Source organism: Delphinapterus leucas, chromosome 1, assembly GCF_059928025.1.
Source record: "Delphinapterus leucas isolate spDelLeu-1000000601 "Yukka" chromosome 1, BTC_Dleu_Yukka2, whole genome shotgun sequence".
Lineage (NCBI taxonomy): Eukaryota > Metazoa > Chordata > Mammalia > Artiodactyla > Monodontidae > Delphinapterus > Delphinapterus leucas.
Genome location: NC_143129.1, coordinates 32,804,852 through 32,823,857, shown reverse-complemented (window position 1 = coordinate 32,823,857; position 19,006 = coordinate 32,804,852). Strand labels below are relative to the sequence as shown.

Genomic DNA, 19,006 nt, shown 5'->3' with positions numbered 1-19,006 from the left:
GTGAGAAAGGAGGCTACGTGCCCAACTTGCACAGTACTTTCTATTTTTAAAGAAAAGCATGTCTATATGTATTGGCTTATGCGTTCCATTTCTTTTTGTTTGAGTCTATTTCCTTCCCTAAATAGTCTAGCAGAAGCTATGATGGTCCTATGATGGTCCTTCAAGACAGACCTTGTAGTACTAGATAGCTCATGCCTGGAAATGTATATAAACTTGCAATATGAAACTTCACTCTAATTTCTTTTTCAGAATCCTATCCATCATGACTGCCATCCAGCTACGAGAATTTATTGACCGCCACCCAGGGATCCCACCCAGGTAATGTTCTTCCAAATACAGACGCCTCCCGAGCTGCAGCAAGTTGGACAGACACCTAGGAAACTGGAATTGCTCCCCCTGCTGCTTGCTCCCTGATTAAGAGATAACTGCTGCCAGAGGTTCTAGGGAAGATTCTTTGGGTTTAGAGGAAGTTGTAAAAAAAAAAAAAAAAAAAATCCCACATTCATGGCAGAATCCAAGCAAGCAGGCAATTCCAAATTCCCAAAAGATTGGAAGGATGTTGGTTTCTGCTTGGGAAGAGCTTTAGTAAGGAACCCAAGCCCATATTTCAGAGGGGACCCGTTTACTCTTCTTGGGATAAAACAAACCATTCTCATGCTTTTGCAACATGGGATGCAACCGCACAGACGGAAACTTAGTAGTTTCACTCTTTCTCTGAGTTCATCGATGGCCCTAGAATAAAACGTAAATGGGACCAAAGCCCTCTGTTGCATAAAACCCTTGTTTTATTGAACTGAAAGCAGCCTCCAGTTACACTGCCGGGTCTATTTCTCTTCCTATTCCTTTGGTACAGGACGTCTACTTCCTGTCTGCCCACAGTGAGAGAATCACAGAGTTCACACAAAAATAACTCTGAACTCTTCGGAAAAGAAGTCATCACACAAACACAAAGATGACTCTGGATGGGACATGGAGTTTAGAGAACTGGGTTTGATTCATGCCTCTGGCATTTATCAGCTGAGTGATATTTAGAAAGTCTACTTAACCTCTCTGAGCCTCGGTCTCCTTTTCTGTAATGGGGTGTTAATAATGTTTACCTGGCAAGGTGACTGTGAGAATTAGATGAGATCATCTCTGCAAAGATGCTTTGTAATGCATGAAGCCCAACACTGACAGGAGGGCTGCATCGTCACTGTGACACAGGCTACCTCATTCTCTAGAGGGGTCCTCCCCTGTGCATGTTGGATTTTGCCTGCAGGTAAGCTCAGAGCCTGCTCCGGTTACATTCACCCTTCCAGGGGACGGGTTTGCTCTTGTCTGGACTGAACGTGTCACCTCAAAGAGCCAAGCTGTCAGGGACTGGTAAATACTGTGTGGTGGAGTCAGACACACCTGGACTCCTACTCCCACCCAGGGAGAAGGAAAGGCCTTTCTACAGCTGACTCAAGAATCTGTAAGCCAAGTCAATAAAATGGGTCTGAGCAGAGTCCAGGGCGGGGCTCCTGGGCCAGGTCTGGAGGCCAGCCCAGCTTTCCTACCCATTAATCGATTTTGCGTAACACCCAGCCCCACCTTGGGAGAGGCCGGGTACTGTGCAGCCTCTGGGAATACTGACTGCCACGCCAGGCCAGGCATTGCCACTTAGGAGGTACAAATTCTTTTCCAAACAACCGACATTTTGACCTGTTAATCGAGAGCTTTCTCCCGTTTGAGGTGAAGGCCACATGGGGTAACTTGGAAAGTCTACCCAAAGAGTTGGAGGAAAAATGTATCATGCCTTCATTTCTCAAAACTCTCCACGTCTCCACCCAGCCCTCCCTCCAACTGCTACCTGCTTACACACTTTCCCATTCTCTCCACTCCAAAACCTACCCAGGGAGACTCCCGAGGGACTTGGGGTGGGCATGTTACCTGGTACTGGTGAGGGGCTTCTCCATTCTCAGACGGCTTGCACAGACCGCTTCTAGGAGCAGTGCCTGGGCTGCTTACCTGGACTCGTGCCAGGGAGGAGCCCAGAGTCAAAACACAGCCTAGTGCAAACAGTATAGCAACTGTGAGATACCAGTGTCATTCTGGAACTCCACCTGGATGCTTAACAAAGTATAACGTGGCCGTAGGGTAATCTTTCCAAGGTAGTGCTTGGAAACTGGATGGGCGCCTAAGAAAGCTGTATCGCCCACTCCTGTGCACTCAGAAATGTCATTTATTCTCTATTACAGTGCCAGTTATTCTTCTTATGACCTAATCCCCTGCTGTTATTTACTATTCAGGGATCAGTCATATTATTCCAGACGCAGGGCAGGTCTAGACAGCCTGTGGTTTTTATGAAAATTAGAGCTCCCTGAGGTCCTGTTTGCATAGACAGACAGACCCGCCCTGCTTAGAGCACTTGCCTTTTGCACGAGCTAGACAGCAAGGTCCCCACTGGCCCCCACACACTCCACACTGATCCCAACTCTGTCAAAGTCATGGCTCCTATAATTCCCCTCACCTGGAACCTCTTCCCCATTCTATTTACTTGCCCAAGTCCTAGACACCCCTCCCTCTTTTGTACCCCACTGACCCTTTATTCAGATCACAATTTCAGCACATAAAGAGCATTATGAGGACAAGGCCTGCTTCCTGGTCACCTTTGTATCTGCAGAACCTAGCAGTGCGCAGAGTACGTTACGTACATTCAGTAAATGCTGGTTGGAATGGAGGCATAGTTTAAGTTTCCATTCACCATCTGACACATGTTTGGCAAGCTACTTCATGCAGACCTATGCACTACTTTCTACTGACTCTTCTTGAATTCTTCTGGCACCTACCAAGTGCTCAGAACCTGTGGAGGTCCCAAAAGACCCCACATACCACAGACTCTAGAGTCATCCTCTCAACAGGGGTCACCTTCCTGTGTTCTGTTTCCTGGAGAATGGCAGCCTCCTTCCCAATGCCTGAAGCCTCGGCCTTGTCTTGGACCCCTCCTTCTTTTTCACTCTCAACACTGTCTTTTAACAGTGACCTCAGTCAGGCCTCTCCTCTCATCCACATTTCCACCACAAAGTCCAGAGCTTCCCCACATAGTACATTACTATGATCGTCTCCTGACCAGTCTTTCTACTTCTAGTCAGATTGGCCTCAAATTTGTTTTCCATACGGCCACCAGCAAAATCTTTCTAAAATAAAAATTGCATTTGTCACAAATCTTAAAGATTCCCTATTACCTACCTCAGTGGTTCTCAACCTTTCAGACAAACCCTCCCTTTGTTTATAACAAATATTTTGCAATGTCCCTGCTACTCTTCTGAAATAAAATCTGTAAATAACATAATCCAACAACACGTAATTTTAAAATATCAATATAATGCTATAACCATAATCCAAAAGGAAAGTAATTAATTATAAAAGAAGATTTATTTCGAAATGTAAGATCTGGGGCTTCCCTGGTGGCGCAGTGGTTGAGAGTCTGCCTGCCGATTTCAGGGTATGCGGGTTCGTGCCCCTGTCCGGGAAGATCCCACATGCCGCGGAGCGGCTGGGCCCGTGAGCCATGGCCGCTGAGTCTGCGCGTCCGGAGCCTGTGCTCCGCAACGGGAGAGGCCGCAACAGTGAGAGGCCCGCGTACCGCAAAAAAAAAAAAAAAAAAGTAAGATCTGGACACCACTAGCCCTCAGCCCCTCCCCCTGACACCACTGTGTTTCAGCTGCACACACCCAGCTCACCTCACGTCTCAGAAGACTCCCCCTCCCTCTCCACCTCGTTCACTCATGCTTGCGCTTACCAAACTTCCTCACAACCCAGCCCTCCCAGGCAGGGCTACAGCCCCTCCTCTAGGTTTACAAGCACCTTGTGCTTTGACCTTCACAGTACTTCTTCATTTTTAGCCCCTATATACTTATCAGAGTTTTTTTAAACATTGTGAAAGTTTGTAAAAATATCTAAAGTAGAAAAAATAGTATAAGGAACCCCCATTTATCCATTTCCATCTTTCAACAATTATCAACATTTGCCCCACTGGTTTTATATATTCTCTTATTTGTTTTTTTCTGATATTGTGAACCTAATACCTGACATGTCAAGTATTTCTTTATGAATCCTGAAAACTAAATCCTGAAAAATGGATGACAAAAGACACTCCTATCAAGAGATTCCAAAGGTTTTATGAGCTTTGTGCCAGGAACTGGGGATAAAGACTGAATGTATTTTTTATGATACCACAGCTGGTTTTCTTCTGTAAAGAACTAATCATAATAATTGCTTTTCTCTCACCCCCTCACTGTTCCCACTAGTATATTCATTGCTCATCAAGGAAAGGACCTCCATGGCTATTACCCTGGGCAGCTTGCAAGAGTTCATTATGCTTAGAGTGTGAAGATTATCTCCCAGGTGAGACACCTTCCTAAATCTTAATGTTGAAAAATTTCACTAAAGTTAGAATAATAAATGAAAAAAGGGGAATCACAATTTGTAATGATAATAATAACAATTATTATTGTTTAGTGGATGGAAAAATTTGGAAGGAAATGCAGCAAAATGTTAAACATGGTTTTTCATGAATAGTGAGATTATTGATATTTGTATTTCGTTTTTTATCTTTTTCTCTATTTTCCAGATTTTTTGTAATGAACATATATCACTTTTATAATTAGCAGTAAATATAAAATTTTATTAAATCATCAAAGAAATTTAAGAAACACCATGAGTTTAGCATTTTCACTCAGTCAAATAACAATCTTCTTGAGAGTCAGTTTCCTTCTCAATAAAATTACAAATTTGGTCTAAATGGTTTCTGCAGGTGATTTTAACAAAAAGGGGAAAAAAGTAGGTATCTCAATGCTATTTTCTAGTTTTGGGAGGCTGGAAACCACAGCAGTTAACAACAGCAATTTGAGTAACTTATGAAATGTTTGATCTTAGGCAGTTTTCATTCCTTCTGAGTATCAGTGACTTATCTGTTAAATAAAATAATTGATATAATATTTTAAAACATGGTAAGCACTCAAAATATGATTGCTGGGGCTTCCCTGGTGGCGCAGTGGTTGAGAGTCCGCCTGCCGATGCAGGAGACACGGGATCGTGCCCTGGTCCGGGAGAATCCCACATTCCGCAGAACGGCTGGGCCCGTGAGCCACAGCCACTGAGCCTGCACGTCCGGAGCCTGTGCTCCGCAACGGAAGAGGCCACAACAGTGAGAGGCCCACATACCGCAAAAAAAAAAATATATGATTGCTATTATTTTGAGTTCATCATCTAGTATATTTTACAAACTTCTTTTCTTCTCTTAATTGCCTTTGATGTAGTCAACTCCTGATTATTCTCCAAGAAAAGAAAAGGGAGCCATGGCAACTATAAAGCAGCACACAGTCTGAACTTAATAGATGATCAGTCTGGAAATAGCTTCAGGTTTTTAAATTCTGATTCAGTTTAATAAACAAGATGTAGCCCAGAGAAGTGACATGTCTTGCCTGAGGTGTAGTTGGTTGGTGTAAAAGCTGGGACGTGAGTTGATCCAATTTTCTGATTGCTGTTCAAGGCTCTTTGTTCTAACTCAAATACATTCTTACATCAAACTCTTGTTAGGACCATGTTCTCTGCCAGAGGATAAACAAGGAAGGAAACAACAGAACTCCACTGACAGAAGCCAGCTCCACAGGGCACTCTCCACGTGTGTTCTGTGGACTCTGACCGTTCCCCCAACTCCAGTGCCTCACCCTCGTCCTAACACAGGACACTCGGGCAAAGGGAACCTTGAGTCTGACAAGACTTGTGCCTGTCCAAGATTAGTCTTAAGGGGAAAACTTAGTGAAAATGTCAATCAATGACTTTATTAAACTTCTGGTTAAGAATAAGAATAAGGGGGCTTCCCTGGTGGTGCAGTGGTTGAGGGTCCACCTGCCAATGCAGGGGACACAGGTTCGTGCCCCGGTCTGGGAAGATCCCACATGCCGCAGAGCGGCTAGGCCCGTGAGCCATAGCCACTGAGCCTGCGTGTCCGGAGCCAAGTAGGCACACCACAATCAGGTTTTTACCCAAGTATATAAACATAATGTGTTATGATTAAACAGTGTCAGTCATCACATTTCAGTGTGATTAATCATGGTTATACAATCAAGTTAGATGACGTCCTACTCAGAATGATTGGATTTAGATATTCTTAAATCTCACCCAATATTTAATATTTTTCACATCTCTAGCAGCTCACCTCATCTACTTTACAGTTTAAAATACATGTTTATTAAAACATTTAGAAACGCTGATAATCAAAAAAATTTTTTAATTATCCATAATGTCATTACCCAGAGATAAATAATCATGTAGAATCTTCCAGATCTACACAAAATAGAATGAGATGGTATTTTGAAACACTTTTTTTCCCAGTTTTACTGAGATATAGTTTACATATAACATTGTATTAGTTTAAGGTATACAACATAATGATTTTTATATATGTACATATTGCAAAAAGATTACCATAAGTTTATTAATACCCATCACCACATATAGTTACAATTTTTTTCTTGTGATAAGAACTTTTAAGATCTATTTCTTTCAGCAACTTTCAAATATAGTATATAGCATTGTTGACAATAGTCACCATGCAGTACATTACATTCCCAGAACTTATTTTATATCTGAAATTTTGTACCTTTTGACCATCTTCGCCCATTTCCGCCACCCCCCAAACCTCACCTTTGGCAATCACTATTCTGTTTCCTGTTTTTATGAATTCAGTTTTTTTAGATTCCACATATAAGTGAGAACATACAGTATTTGTATTTCTCTGCCTGACTTATTTCACTTAGCATAATACCCTCAAGTTCCATCCATGTTGTCACAAATGGCAGGCTTTTCTTCTTTTTTTTTGGTGGCTTTATTTTTTTTTAACATCTTTATTGGAGTATAATTGCTTTACAGTCAGTTTCTGCTTTATAACAAAGTGAATCAGCTATACATATATCCCCTTATCTCCTCCCTCTTATGTCTCCCTCCCACCCACCCTATCCCACCCCTCTTGGTGGTCACAAAGCACCAAGCTGCTCTCCCTGCGCTATGTGGCTGCTTCCCACTAGCTATCTATTTTACATTTGGTAGTGTATATATGTCCATGCCACTCTCTCACTTCATCCCAGCTTACCCTTCCCCCTCCCCGTGTCCTCAAGTTCATTCTCTACATCTGCGTCTTTATTCCTGTCCTGCCCCTAGGTTCTTCAGAACCGTTTTTTTTTTTTTTTTTTTTTTTTAGATTCCATATATATGTGTTAGCATACAGTATTTGTTTTCTCTTTCTGACTTACTACACTCTGTATGACAGACTCTAGGTCCATCCACCTCACTACAAATAACTCAATTTCGTTTCTTTTTATGACGAATATTCCATTGTATATATGTGCCACATCTTCTTTATCCATTCATCTGTCAATGGACACTAGGGTTGCTTCCATGTCCTGGCTATTCTAAATAGTGCTGCAATGAATATTGTGGTACATGACTCTTTTTGAATTATGGTTTTCTCAGGGTATATGACCAGTAGTGGGATTGCTGGGTCATAAGGTAGTTCTATTTTTCATTTTTTAAGGAACCTCCATACTGTTCTCCATAGTGGCTGTATCAATTTACATTCCCGCCAACAGTGCAAGAGGGTTCCCTTTTCTCCACACCCTCTCCAGCATTTATTGTTTGTAGATTTTTTTTTTACATCTTTATTGGAGTATAATTGCTTTACAGTGGTGTGTTAGTTTCTGCTTTTTAACAAAGTGAATCAGTTATACATATACATATGTTCCCATATCTCTTCCCTCTTGCGTCTCCCTCCCTCCCTGTTTGTAGAATTTTTGATGATGGCCATTCTGACTGGTGAGAGGTGATACCTCATTGTATTTTTAATTTGCATTTCTCTGATAATTAGTGATGTTGAGCATCTTTTCATGTGTTTGTTAGCCATCTGTATATCTTCTTTGGAGAAATGTCTATTTAGGTCTTCTGCCCATTTTTGGATTAGGTTGTTTGTTTTTTTGATATTGAGCTGCATGAGCTGCTTGTAAATTTTGGAGATTAATCCTCTGTCAGTTGCTTCAATTGCAAATATTTTCTCCATTCTGAGCGTTGTCTTTTCAACTTGTTTATGGTTTCCTTTGCTGTGAAAAAGTTTTTAAGTTTCATTAGGTAGGTCCCATTTCTTTATTTTTGTTTTTATGTCCATTTCTCTAAGAGGTAGGTCAAAAAGGATCTTGCTGTGAGTTATGTCATAGAGTGTTCTGCCTATGTTTTCCTCTAAGAGTTTGATATTGCCTGGCCTTACATTTAGGTCTTTAATCCATTTTGAGTTTATTTTTGTGTATGGTGTTAGGGAGTGTTCTAATTTCATTCTTTTACATGTAGCTGTCCAGTTTTCCCAGTACCAATTATTGAAGAGGCTGTCTTTTCTCCATTGTATATTCTTGCCTCTTTTATCAAAGATAAGGTGACCATAGGTTCGTGGGTTTATCTCTGGGCTTTCTATCCTGTTCCATTGATCTATATTTCTCTTTTTGTGCCAGTGCCATACTGTCTTGATTACTGTAGCTTTGCAGTATAGTCTGAAGTCAGGGAGCCTGATTTCTCCAGCTCCATTTTTATTTCTTAAGATTGCTTTGGCTATTGGGGGTCTTTTGTGTTTCCATACAAACTGTGAAATTTTTTGTTCTAGTTTTGTGAAAAATGTCATTGGTAGTTTGATAGGGATTGCATTGAATCTGTAGATTGTTTTAGGTAGTATAGTCATTTCCACAATGTTGATTCTTCCAGTCCAAGAACATGGTATATCTCTCCATCTGTTTGTATCATCTTTAATTTCTTTCATCAGTGTCATAGTTTTCTGCATACAGGTCTTTTGTCTCCTTAAGTAGGTTTATTCCTAGCTATTTTATTCTTTTTGTTGCAATGGTAAATGTGAGTGTTTCCTTCATTCCTCTTTCAGATTTTTCATCATTAGTGTATAGGAATGGGAGAGATTTCTGTGCATTAATTTTGTATCCTGCTACTTTACCGAATTCATTGATTAGCTCCAGTAGTTTTCTGGTAGCATCTTTAGGAGTCTCTATGTATAGTATCATGTCATCTGCAAACAGTGAGCATCACTTCTTTTCTGATTTGGATTCCTTTTATTTCTTTTACTTCTCTGATTTATGTGGCTAAAACTTCCAAAACTGTTGAATAATAGTGCTGAGAGTGGACAACATTGTCTTGTTCCTGATCTTAATGGAAATGGTTTCAGTTTTTCACCATTGAGAACGATGTTGGTTATGGGTTTGTCATATATGGCCTTTATTATGCTGAGGTAAGTTCGCTCTATGCCTACTTTCTGGAGGGTTTCTATCATAGATGGGTGGTGAATTTGTTGAAAGCTTTTTCTGCATCTGTTGAGATGATCATATGGTTTTTCTCCTTCAATTTGTTAATATGGTGTATCACATTGATTGATTTGTGTATATAGAAGAACCCTTGCATTCCTGGGATAAATACCAATTGATCATGGTCTATGATCCTTTTAATGTGCTGTTGGATTCTGTTTGCTAGTATTTTGTTGAGGATTTTTGCAACTGCGTTCATCATTGTTATTGGCCTGTAGTTTTCTTTCTTTGTGATATATGTGTCTGGTTTTGGTATCAGGGTGATGGTGGCCTCATTGAATGAGTTTGGGAGTGTTCCTCCCTCTGCTATATTTTGGAAGAGTTTGAGAAGGATAGGTGTTAACTCCTCTCTAAATATTTGATAGAATTCGCCTGTGTAGCCATCTGGTCCTGGGCTTTTGTTTGTTGGAAAATTTTTTATCACAGTCTCTTTTTCAGTGCTTGTGACTGGTCTGTTTATATTTTCTCTTTCTTCCTGGTTCAGTCTCGTAAGGTTGTGCTTTGCTAAGAATTTGTCCATTTCTTCCAGGTTGTCCATTTTATTGGCATATAATTGCTTGTAATAATCTCTCATGATCCTTTGTATTTCTGCAGTGTCAGTTGTTAGTTCTCCTTTTTCATTTCTAATTCTATTGATTTGAGTCTTCTCCCTTTTTTCTTGATGAGTCTGGCTAATGGCTTATCAATTTTGTTTATCTTCTCAAAGAACCAGCTTTTAGTTTTATTGATCTTTGCTATTGTTTCCTTCATTTCTTTTTCATTTATTTCTGATCTGATCTTTATGATTTCTTCCCTTCCACTAACTTTGGGGGTTTTTTGTTCTTCTTTCTCTAATTGCTTTAGGCGTAAGGTTAAGTTGTTTATTTGAGATGTTTCTTGTTTCTTGAGGTCAGATTGTATTGTTATAAACTTCCCTCTTAGAACTGCTTTTGCTGCATCCCATGTTTTGGGTCGTCGTGTTTTCATTGTCATTTGTTTCTAGGTATTTTTTGATTTCCTCTTTGATTTCTTCAGTGTAATCTCAATTATTAAGTAGTGTATTGTTTACCCTCCATGTGTTTGTATTTTTTACAGATTTTTTCCTGTAACTAATATCTAGTCTCATAGCATTGTGGTTGGAAAAGATACTTGATTAATTTCAATTTTCTTAAGTTTACTGAGGTTTGATTTGGGACCCAAGATATGATCTATCCTGGAGAATGTTCCATGAGCACTTGAGAAGAAAGTGTATTCTGCTGTTTTTGGATGGAATGTCCTGTAAATATCAATTAACTCCATCTTGTTTAATGTATCATTTAAACCTTGTGTTTCCTTATTTATCTTCATTCTGGATGATCTGTCCTTTGGTGAAAGTGGGGTGTTAAAGTCTCCTGCTATGATTATGTTACTGTCTATTTCCCCTTTTATGGCTCTTAGCATTTGCCTTATGTATTGTGGTGCTCCTATGTTGGAGCACCTCAATGCTCCAGCAATTGTATCTTCTTGGATTGACCCCTTGATCATTATCTAGTGTCCTTTTTTGTCTTTTGTAATAGTCTTTATTTTAAAGCCTATTTTGTCTAATATGAGAGTTGCTACTCCAGCTTTCTTTTGATTTCCATTTGCATGGAATATCTTTTTCCATCCCCTCACTTTCAGTCTGTATGTGTCCCTAGGTCTGAAGTGGGTCTCTTGCAGACAGCATATATACAGGTCTTGTTTTTGTATCCATTCAGCCAGTCGATGTCTTTGGGTGGGAGCATTTAAACCATTTACATTTAAGGTAGTTATCAATATGTATGTTCGTATTCCCATTTTCTTAATTGTTTTGGGTTTGTTAATGTAGGTCTTTTCCTTATCTTGTGTTTTCTGCCTAGAGAAGTTCCTTTAGCATTTGTTGTAATACTGGTTTGGTGGTGCTGAATTTTCTTAGCTTTTGCTTGTCTGTAAAGTTTTTAATTTCTCCATCAAATCTGAATGAGATCCTTGCTGGTAGAGTAATCTTGGTTGTAGGTTTTTCCCTTTCATCACTTTAAATATGTCCTTCCACTCCCTTGTGGCTTGCAGAGTTTCTGCTGGAAGATCAGCTGTTAACCTTATGAGGATTCCTTTGTATGTTATTTGTTGTTTTACCCCCTTGCTGCTTTTAATATTTTTTATTTGTTTTTAATTTTTGATATTTTGATTAATATGTGCCTTGGCATGTTTCTTCTTGGATTTCTCCTGTATGGGACTCTCTGTGTTTCCTGGACTTGATTGACTATTTCCTTTCCCATATTAGGGAAGTTTTCAACTATAATCTCTTCAAATATTTTCTCAGTCCCTTTCTTTTTCTCTTCATCTTCTGAGACCCCTATAATTCGAATGTTGGTGTGTTTGATGTTGCCCCAGAGACCTCTGAGACTGTCCTCAATTCTTTTCATTCTTTTTCCTTTATTCTGCTCTGCAGTAGTTATTTCCACTATGTTATCTTCCAGGTCACTTATCTGTTCTTATGCTTCAGTTATTCTGCTATTGATTCCTTCCAGAGAATTTTTAATTTCATTTATTGTGTTGTTCATCATTGTTTATTTGCTCTTTAGTTCTTCTAGGTCCTTGTTAAATGTTTCATGTATTTTCTCCATTCTATTTCCAAGATTTTGGATCATGTTTACTATCATTACTCTGAATTCTTTTTAAGGTAGACTGCCTATTTCCTCTTCATTTGTTTGGCTTGGTGGGTTTTTACCCTGCTCCTTCATCTGCTGTGTATTTCTCTGTCTTCTCATTTTGCTTAACTTACTGTGTTTGGGGTCTCCTTTTCTCAAGCTGCAGGTTCGTAGTTCCCTTTGTTTTTGGTGTCTGCCCCTAGTGGCTAAGGTTGGTTCAGTAGATTGTGTAGGCTTCCTGGTAGAGGGGACTGGTGCCTGTGTTCTGGTGGATGAGGCTGGATCTTGTCTTTCTGGTGGACAGGACCGCGTCCGGTGGTGTGTTTTAGGGTGTCTGTGACCTTATTATGATTTTAGGCAGCCTCTCTGCTAATGGGTGGGGTTGTGTTCCTGTCTTGGTAGTTGTTTGGCATAGGGTGTCCAGCAGTGGAGCTTGCTGGTCATTGAGGCGAGTTGAGTCTTAGCATTGAGATGGAGATCTCTGGGAGAGCTTTCTTTGTTTGATATTACCTTGAGCTGGGAGGTCTCTGGTGGACCAATGTCCTCTACTCGGCTCTCCCACCTCAGAGGGACAGCCCTGACACCTGGCCGGAACATCAAGACCCTGTCAGCCACACTGCTCAGAAGAAAAGGGAGAAAGAAAGAAAGAAAGAAAGAAAGAAAGAAAGAAAGAAAGAAAGAAAGAAAGAAAGAAAGAAAGAAGGAAGGAAGGAAGGAAGGAAGGAAGGAAGGAAGGAAGGAAGGAAGAAAGAAAGAAAAGAAAGAAAGAAAGAAAGAAAGAAAGAAAGAAAGAAAGAAGGAAAGAAGGAAAAAAGAAAGAAAGAAGGAAAGAAAGAGAGAGAGAAAGAAAATTATTAAATTAAAAAATTATTAAAAAGTAAAAAAGAAAAAAGAAAGAAGAGAGCAATCAAACCAAAAAACAAATCCACCAATCATAACAAGCACTGAAAGCGATACTAAAAAAAAAAAAAAAAATGGACAGACAGAATTCTAGGACAAATGGTAAAAGCAAAGCTACACAGACAAAATCACACAAAGAAGCATACAGATACACACTCACAAAAAGAGAAAAAGGAAAAACCTATACGTATCTATATATTAAAAAAGAAAGGAAGAGAGCAACCAAATCTATAAACAAATCTACCAATGATAGTAATCTCTAAATACTAAACTAAGATAAACATAAAACCAGAAACAAATTAGATGCAGAAAGCAAACCCCAAGTCTACAGTTGCTCCTAAAGTCCACCACCTCAATTTTGGAATGACTCGCTGTCTATTCAGATATTCCAGAGATGCAGGGTACATCAAGTTGATTGTGGAGATTTAATCTGCTCCTGAGGCTGCTGGGAGAGATTTCCCTTTCTCTTCTTTGTTTGCACAGCTGCTGGGGTTCAGGTTTGGATTTGGCCCTGCCTCTGCGTGTAGGTCACCTGAGAGCATCTATTCTTTGCTCAGACAGGACGGGGTTAAAGGAGCAGCTGATTAGGGGGCTCTGGCTCACTGAGGCCGGGGGGAGGGAGGGGTAGGTGATGCAGGGCAAGCTTGCGTCGGCAGATGTCAGCGTGACATTGTACCAGCCTGAGGCACGCCGTGTGCTCTCCTGGGGAAGTTGTCCCTGGATCACAAGACCCTGGCAGTGGCGGGTGCACAGCCTCCTGGGAGGGGAGGTGTGGATAGTGACCTGTGCTTGCACACAGGCTTCTTGGTGGCTGCAGCAGCAGCCTTAGCATCTCATGCCCGTCTCTGGTGTCCGTGCTGATAGCCGCGGCTCGCGCCTGTCTCTGGAGCTCGTTTAGGCGGTGCTCTGAATCCTCTCTCCTCGTGCACCCCAAAACAATGGTTTCTTGCCTCTTAGGCAGTTCTAAGCTTTTTCCTGGACTCCTTCCCGGCTAGCTGTGATGCACTAGCCCCCTTCAGGCTGTGTTCACATGGCCAACTCCAGCCCTCTCCTTGGGATCCAGCCTCCGAAGCCGGAGCCTCAGGTCCCAGCCCCCACCTGCCCTGGCGAGTGAGCAGACAAGCCTCTCAGGCTGGTGAGTGCTGGTCGGCACCGATCCTCTGTGCAGGAATCTCTCCTCTTTGCCCTCTGCATCACTGTTGCCGCACTCTCCTCGGTAGCTCCAAACCTTCCACCCCCGCCACCCACCGTCTCCACCAGTGAAGGGGCTTCCTAGTGTGTGGAAACTTTTCCTCCTTCACAGCTCCCTCCCAGAGGTGCACGTCCCATCCCTATCCTTTTGTCTCTGTTTTGCCTTTTTTCTTCTGCCCTACCCAAGTATGTGGGGAGTTTCTTGCCTTTTGGGAAGCCTGAGGTCTTCTGCCAGCATTCAGTAGGTGTTCTGTAGGAGTTGTTTCACATGGAGATGTATTTCTGATGTATTTGTGGGGAGGAAGGTGATCTCCACATCTTACTCCTCCACCATCTTGAAGGTCTCTCCAGGCTTTTCTTCTTTTTTAGGCTGAATAGTATTTCACAGTATATATATATATATATATATATATATATATATATACACACGCACACACACACACAATGAATACTCTTATATTTAATTATTATATTTAATATTGATTAATTATTATAATTGATATTAATATATCATACATAGTCCACATATTTTTTATCTATTCATTTGTCAATGGACACTTAGGTTGTTTCAATGTGTTGGCCATTGTAAATAATGCTGCAATGAACATGGGAGTGCTGATATCTTTTCGAAATAGTGATTTTGTTTCCTTTGGATAAATACCCAGAAGTGGAATTGCTGGATCATATGCTGGTTCTATTTTTAGTTTTTTGAGGAATCTCCATACTGTTTTCCATAGTGCCTGTAAACAGTGCATGAGGATTTCTTTTTCTCCACATCCTTGCTAACACCTGCTATCTGTATCATTTTTTTTTTTTTTTTTTTTTTTTTGCAGTACGCAGGCCTCTCACTGTTGTGGCCTCTCCCGTTGCGGAGCACAGGCTCCAGACGCGCAGGCTCAGCGGCCATGGCTCACGGGCCCAGCCGCTCTGCGGCACGTGGGATCCTCCCGGACAGGTGCACGAACCCGTGTCCCCTGCATTGGCAGGCGGACTCTCAACCACTGCGCCACAAGGGAAGCCCTATTTGTAGTCTTTTTGGTGATAGCCACTCTGACAGGTGTGAGGTGATATCTCATTGTGGTTTTGATTTGCATTTCTCTAATGATTAGTGATACTGAGCACATTTTCACATACCTGTTGGCCATCTACAAGTCTTCTGTGGAAAAAAAAGTCTATTCAGTCTCTCTGCCCATTTTTTAATTGAATAGGTTTTTTTGGTTTGTTTTGTATTCCTTTCAGGGTTTTTTTTTTTTTTGGTTATTGAGTAGTATGAATTCTTTACATATTTTGGATATTAACTCCTTATCAGATATATGATTGATAATTATTTTTTCCCATTCTGTAGGTTGCTGTTTCATTTTGTTGATGGTTTCCTTTGCTGTGCAGAAGCTTTTTAGTTTGATATTTATTTATTTTTGTTGTTGTTGTTGCCTGTTTTTGGTGTCAAATCCAAAAAAATCATTGCCAACACTGCTGTCAAAAGCTTACTCCCTGTGTTTTCTTCTAAGAGTTTTATGATTTCAGGTCTTACATTAAAATCTTTAACCCATTTTGTGAATGGTATAAGATAGGGATCTGGTTTCATTCTGTTGAATGTGGCTGTCCAATTTTCCCAGCACACTTTACTGAAGAGACTATTCTTTTCCCATTGTATACTTTGGCTCATTTGTCATAAATTAATTGACTGTATATGCTTTGGTTTATTTATGGGCTCACTATTCTGTTCCATTAATCTATGTATCCATTTATATGCCAATACTATACTAGTTTTGATGATTATAGCTTTGTAATACAGTTTAAAATCAGGAAATGTGATATCTCCAGCCTTGTTCTTCTTCCTCAGGACTGCTTTGGCTATCTGGGGTCTTTGGTGATTCCATACAAATTTTAGAATTGTTTGTTTGATTTCTATGAAAACATGCCATTGGAATTTTGATAGGCATTGCATTGAATCTGTAGATTGCTTTGATAGTGTGGAAATTTTTACAATATTAATACTTCCAATGTATGAGCATGGAATATCTTTCCATTTATTTGTGTTTTCTTCCATTTCTTTCATCAGTGTCTTATATCTACAGTATACAGGTCTTTCACCTCCTTGGTTAAATTTATTTCTGAGTATTTTGTTGTCTTGATGAAATTGAAAATGGGATTGTTTTCTTAATTTCTCTGCCAGATAATTCTTTATTAGTGTATAGAAGAAACACAATAGATATTTTTATATTAATTTTGTATCCTGCAAATTTACTGAACTTATTTATTAGTTCTAACAGCTATTTGATAACATTTTTAGGGTTTTTTATATATAAGATCATGTGATCTGCAAATAAATGCAGTTTTATTTCTTCCTTTCCTATTTGGATGTGTTTTATTTCTTTTTCTTGCCTAATTACTCTGGATAGGACTTTCAATACTATGTTGAATAAAAGTGGAGACAGTGGACATCCTTGTCTGGTTCCTGATCTTAGAGGAAAAGCATGTCATCATTGAGTATGATGTGAGCTGTGGGCTTGACATATACGGCCTTTATTATGTTGGAGTATGTTCCCTCTATACCCAGTTTGTTGAAAGTTTTAATCATAAATGGATGCTGAATTTTGTCAAATGCTTCTTGTGTATCTGTCAAAATGATAACATGATTTTTCTCTTTTATTCTGTTAATGTGTTGTATCACATTGATTGATTTGTGAATGTTGAACCATCCTTGTATCCCTGGAATAAACCCCACTTGATCATGGTGTATGAGCCTTTTAATGTTTTGTTGAATTCTGTTTGCTAATATTTTGTTGATTGAAACCATTTTTTGTATAACAGCTTTATTGAGATAATTCATACTATACAATTCATCCATTTAAAGTGTACAATTCAATTGAAATCTTTCTTTAAATATAATATATTGTGGACTTTTTTTCCATCTCAAATATTATAATTCTACAGCATCACTTTAATGGTGGCATGGTATTTCTGTATATCTCTGTATCATTGTCTAAATAATTCCCTATATTTTTCCACATGAAAGTTGTTTCCACTCCTTTTATTATCATAAAAATACTTTGACAAGCATTCTTAGAGCTAAGTCTTTGTCGATATTCCTAAATTCTGGGTTTCTAGGACAAAATATATACACAGTTTAAAGGTTTAATACATATCACCAAAGTCTTCTCAAACAAGTTGCAACAGTGAATGTATACTCCCACAAGTATGTGAAGATATTCCACCACAACATTTTGATTCTTCTTTACCTTTTCCTTCATAGGGTTCTCATTTGAGTGGAGGGTGCAAGAAGGTTGTAACCAATTTCAGGTTCATCAAACACCAATATGCACCATAATGGTTTTCTTTCTGGTCAAAAGAAAGCATTAGTTCCTTGAGGGAACCAAATATCCACAGAAAAGTTACATTGCAAAAGGGCATTGGGAAGATCTGGAGTATGGGAAGTAGCCATGCGTAGGCAGATCCAGAGGAAGTTTTGATGCAGGTCACCTTCTGTGACCTGTGATTGGGAGGGAGGAGGTATGTTAAAGGGAAGAACAGGGTCTGGAATCCTTGAACCATCTACTGATAATTTTGCTAGGGCTAGCCTTGGAGTTATGGAGTCTTGCCAATACTATCTTTGTAGCCTCCTGGCCACTTTTAGGGAATGGATTTCAGCTGATAAGAAAGTGGAATGCTTTTCTTCTACTGGATGGGTATTCAGCAAGCTGTTTTTATTTTCATTTAGACCTCTCATAGACTTGGAAATTCCACGTAAGAGAAAAAGTCAGTATCAGCCTCAATTAGACCAACAAACTCTCATTCAATACGTTTGTTTTCGAAGACATTCAAAGCCTGCCGAACCATGGTATAAAGAAACTACGTACCAAAGAGACTATTCTTTGCCACTTTACAAGATGGGTAAGTCAGATCAAGTGTCCTTACTCTCTGAGAGCAAAACCTTGCCTGGGCCACAGATGAGCATCTCCCATGGGCTTGCTGTCTCAGGGAGTATGTCTGGGACCAGTCACATTGTGGGGGAGGGGGATGCATGTGTGTCTGGGTGCAGGAAGAAGGATTTAGAGAGCTGCCCCCAGACCACTTCCTCCTTTCCTCCTCCCCTAGCTCCTTGTACAGGAGACTTTAAGACTGAAAATTCATAAATGTCCTTGGTAGGAAGCAAACTTGAGTCTGACCACTCCTCAGAGCACTTTATCACTTGACAAATTTGTTATTGTGCCTAAACATATTGTTAGAGGAATTTTTCCCCCTCATTCTCCTATTTTAAATGGATTTCTGACAATTATTTGATAACTGGAGGTGTGTTTCAAAAATTCTAAATTCCCTATGTAGTATTTCTCCATGCTGCAGCCTGTGTGAGAGTACTAAGGGGCCGAGGCCCCCCACAGATATGACCCTGGGGGGTACACATGGACATGACCTGAAACATTACCTGTATTTCTGTAGTCACTGACACTTTGGATTTTAGTCACGGAATGGATTCCTTTGTTGACAGACTTTCTAAATGAGTAAACCCCAATATTTCTGAGGCTCTGACAGTGTGGCAGGCACATATTTTGTTCTTCTAACAGCTCTCTGAGGTAAATGCTATTATTTCTTGGTCACTGTAAATAGTGACCAAGTTGCAGAGACAGTTAATTAACTAGCCCCAAATCACAGTACCTAGGAGAAGCAGAATTCAGCCCCAGGCCAAGCTCTGTGCTGGACCTTTAAGCTATATTGCCTCTGTCACAGCTGAGAATCACTTGTACTACTATTTATTCAACAGTTTTCTTTAAAGCGAGCCACTTTTTATCTTAAAATTAAAAATAAGAAAACTAGTAGAAGGATGGTGGGGAGGAATGGGAAGAATCTGCCCTCCTTCTTGTCTCTCCTGAGAAAAGAGCTGCAGCCTGGATGGGATGCCAGAGCAGGGCTGGGACT

The 19,006-nt window shown here is 40.1% G+C and overlaps 1 protein-coding gene across 1 annotated transcript in view; it reads left to right on the top strand.

The window, feature by feature from the left end:
* The window catches only part of SPMIP3 (sperm microtubule inner protein 3), a 71,200-nt gene that overhangs the window by 37,156 nt on the left and 15,038 nt on the right, over nucleotides 1-19,006 (top strand). The window contains 3 exon segments of the mRNA XM_089907874.1: nucleotides 250-318; nucleotides 4,272-4,368; nucleotides 17,791-17,983. Of these exon segments, the coding sequence (XP_089764000.1) occupies nucleotides 263-318; nucleotides 4,272-4,368; nucleotides 17,791-17,983 (346 nt within the window). The 5' untranslated portion in view covers nucleotides 250-262.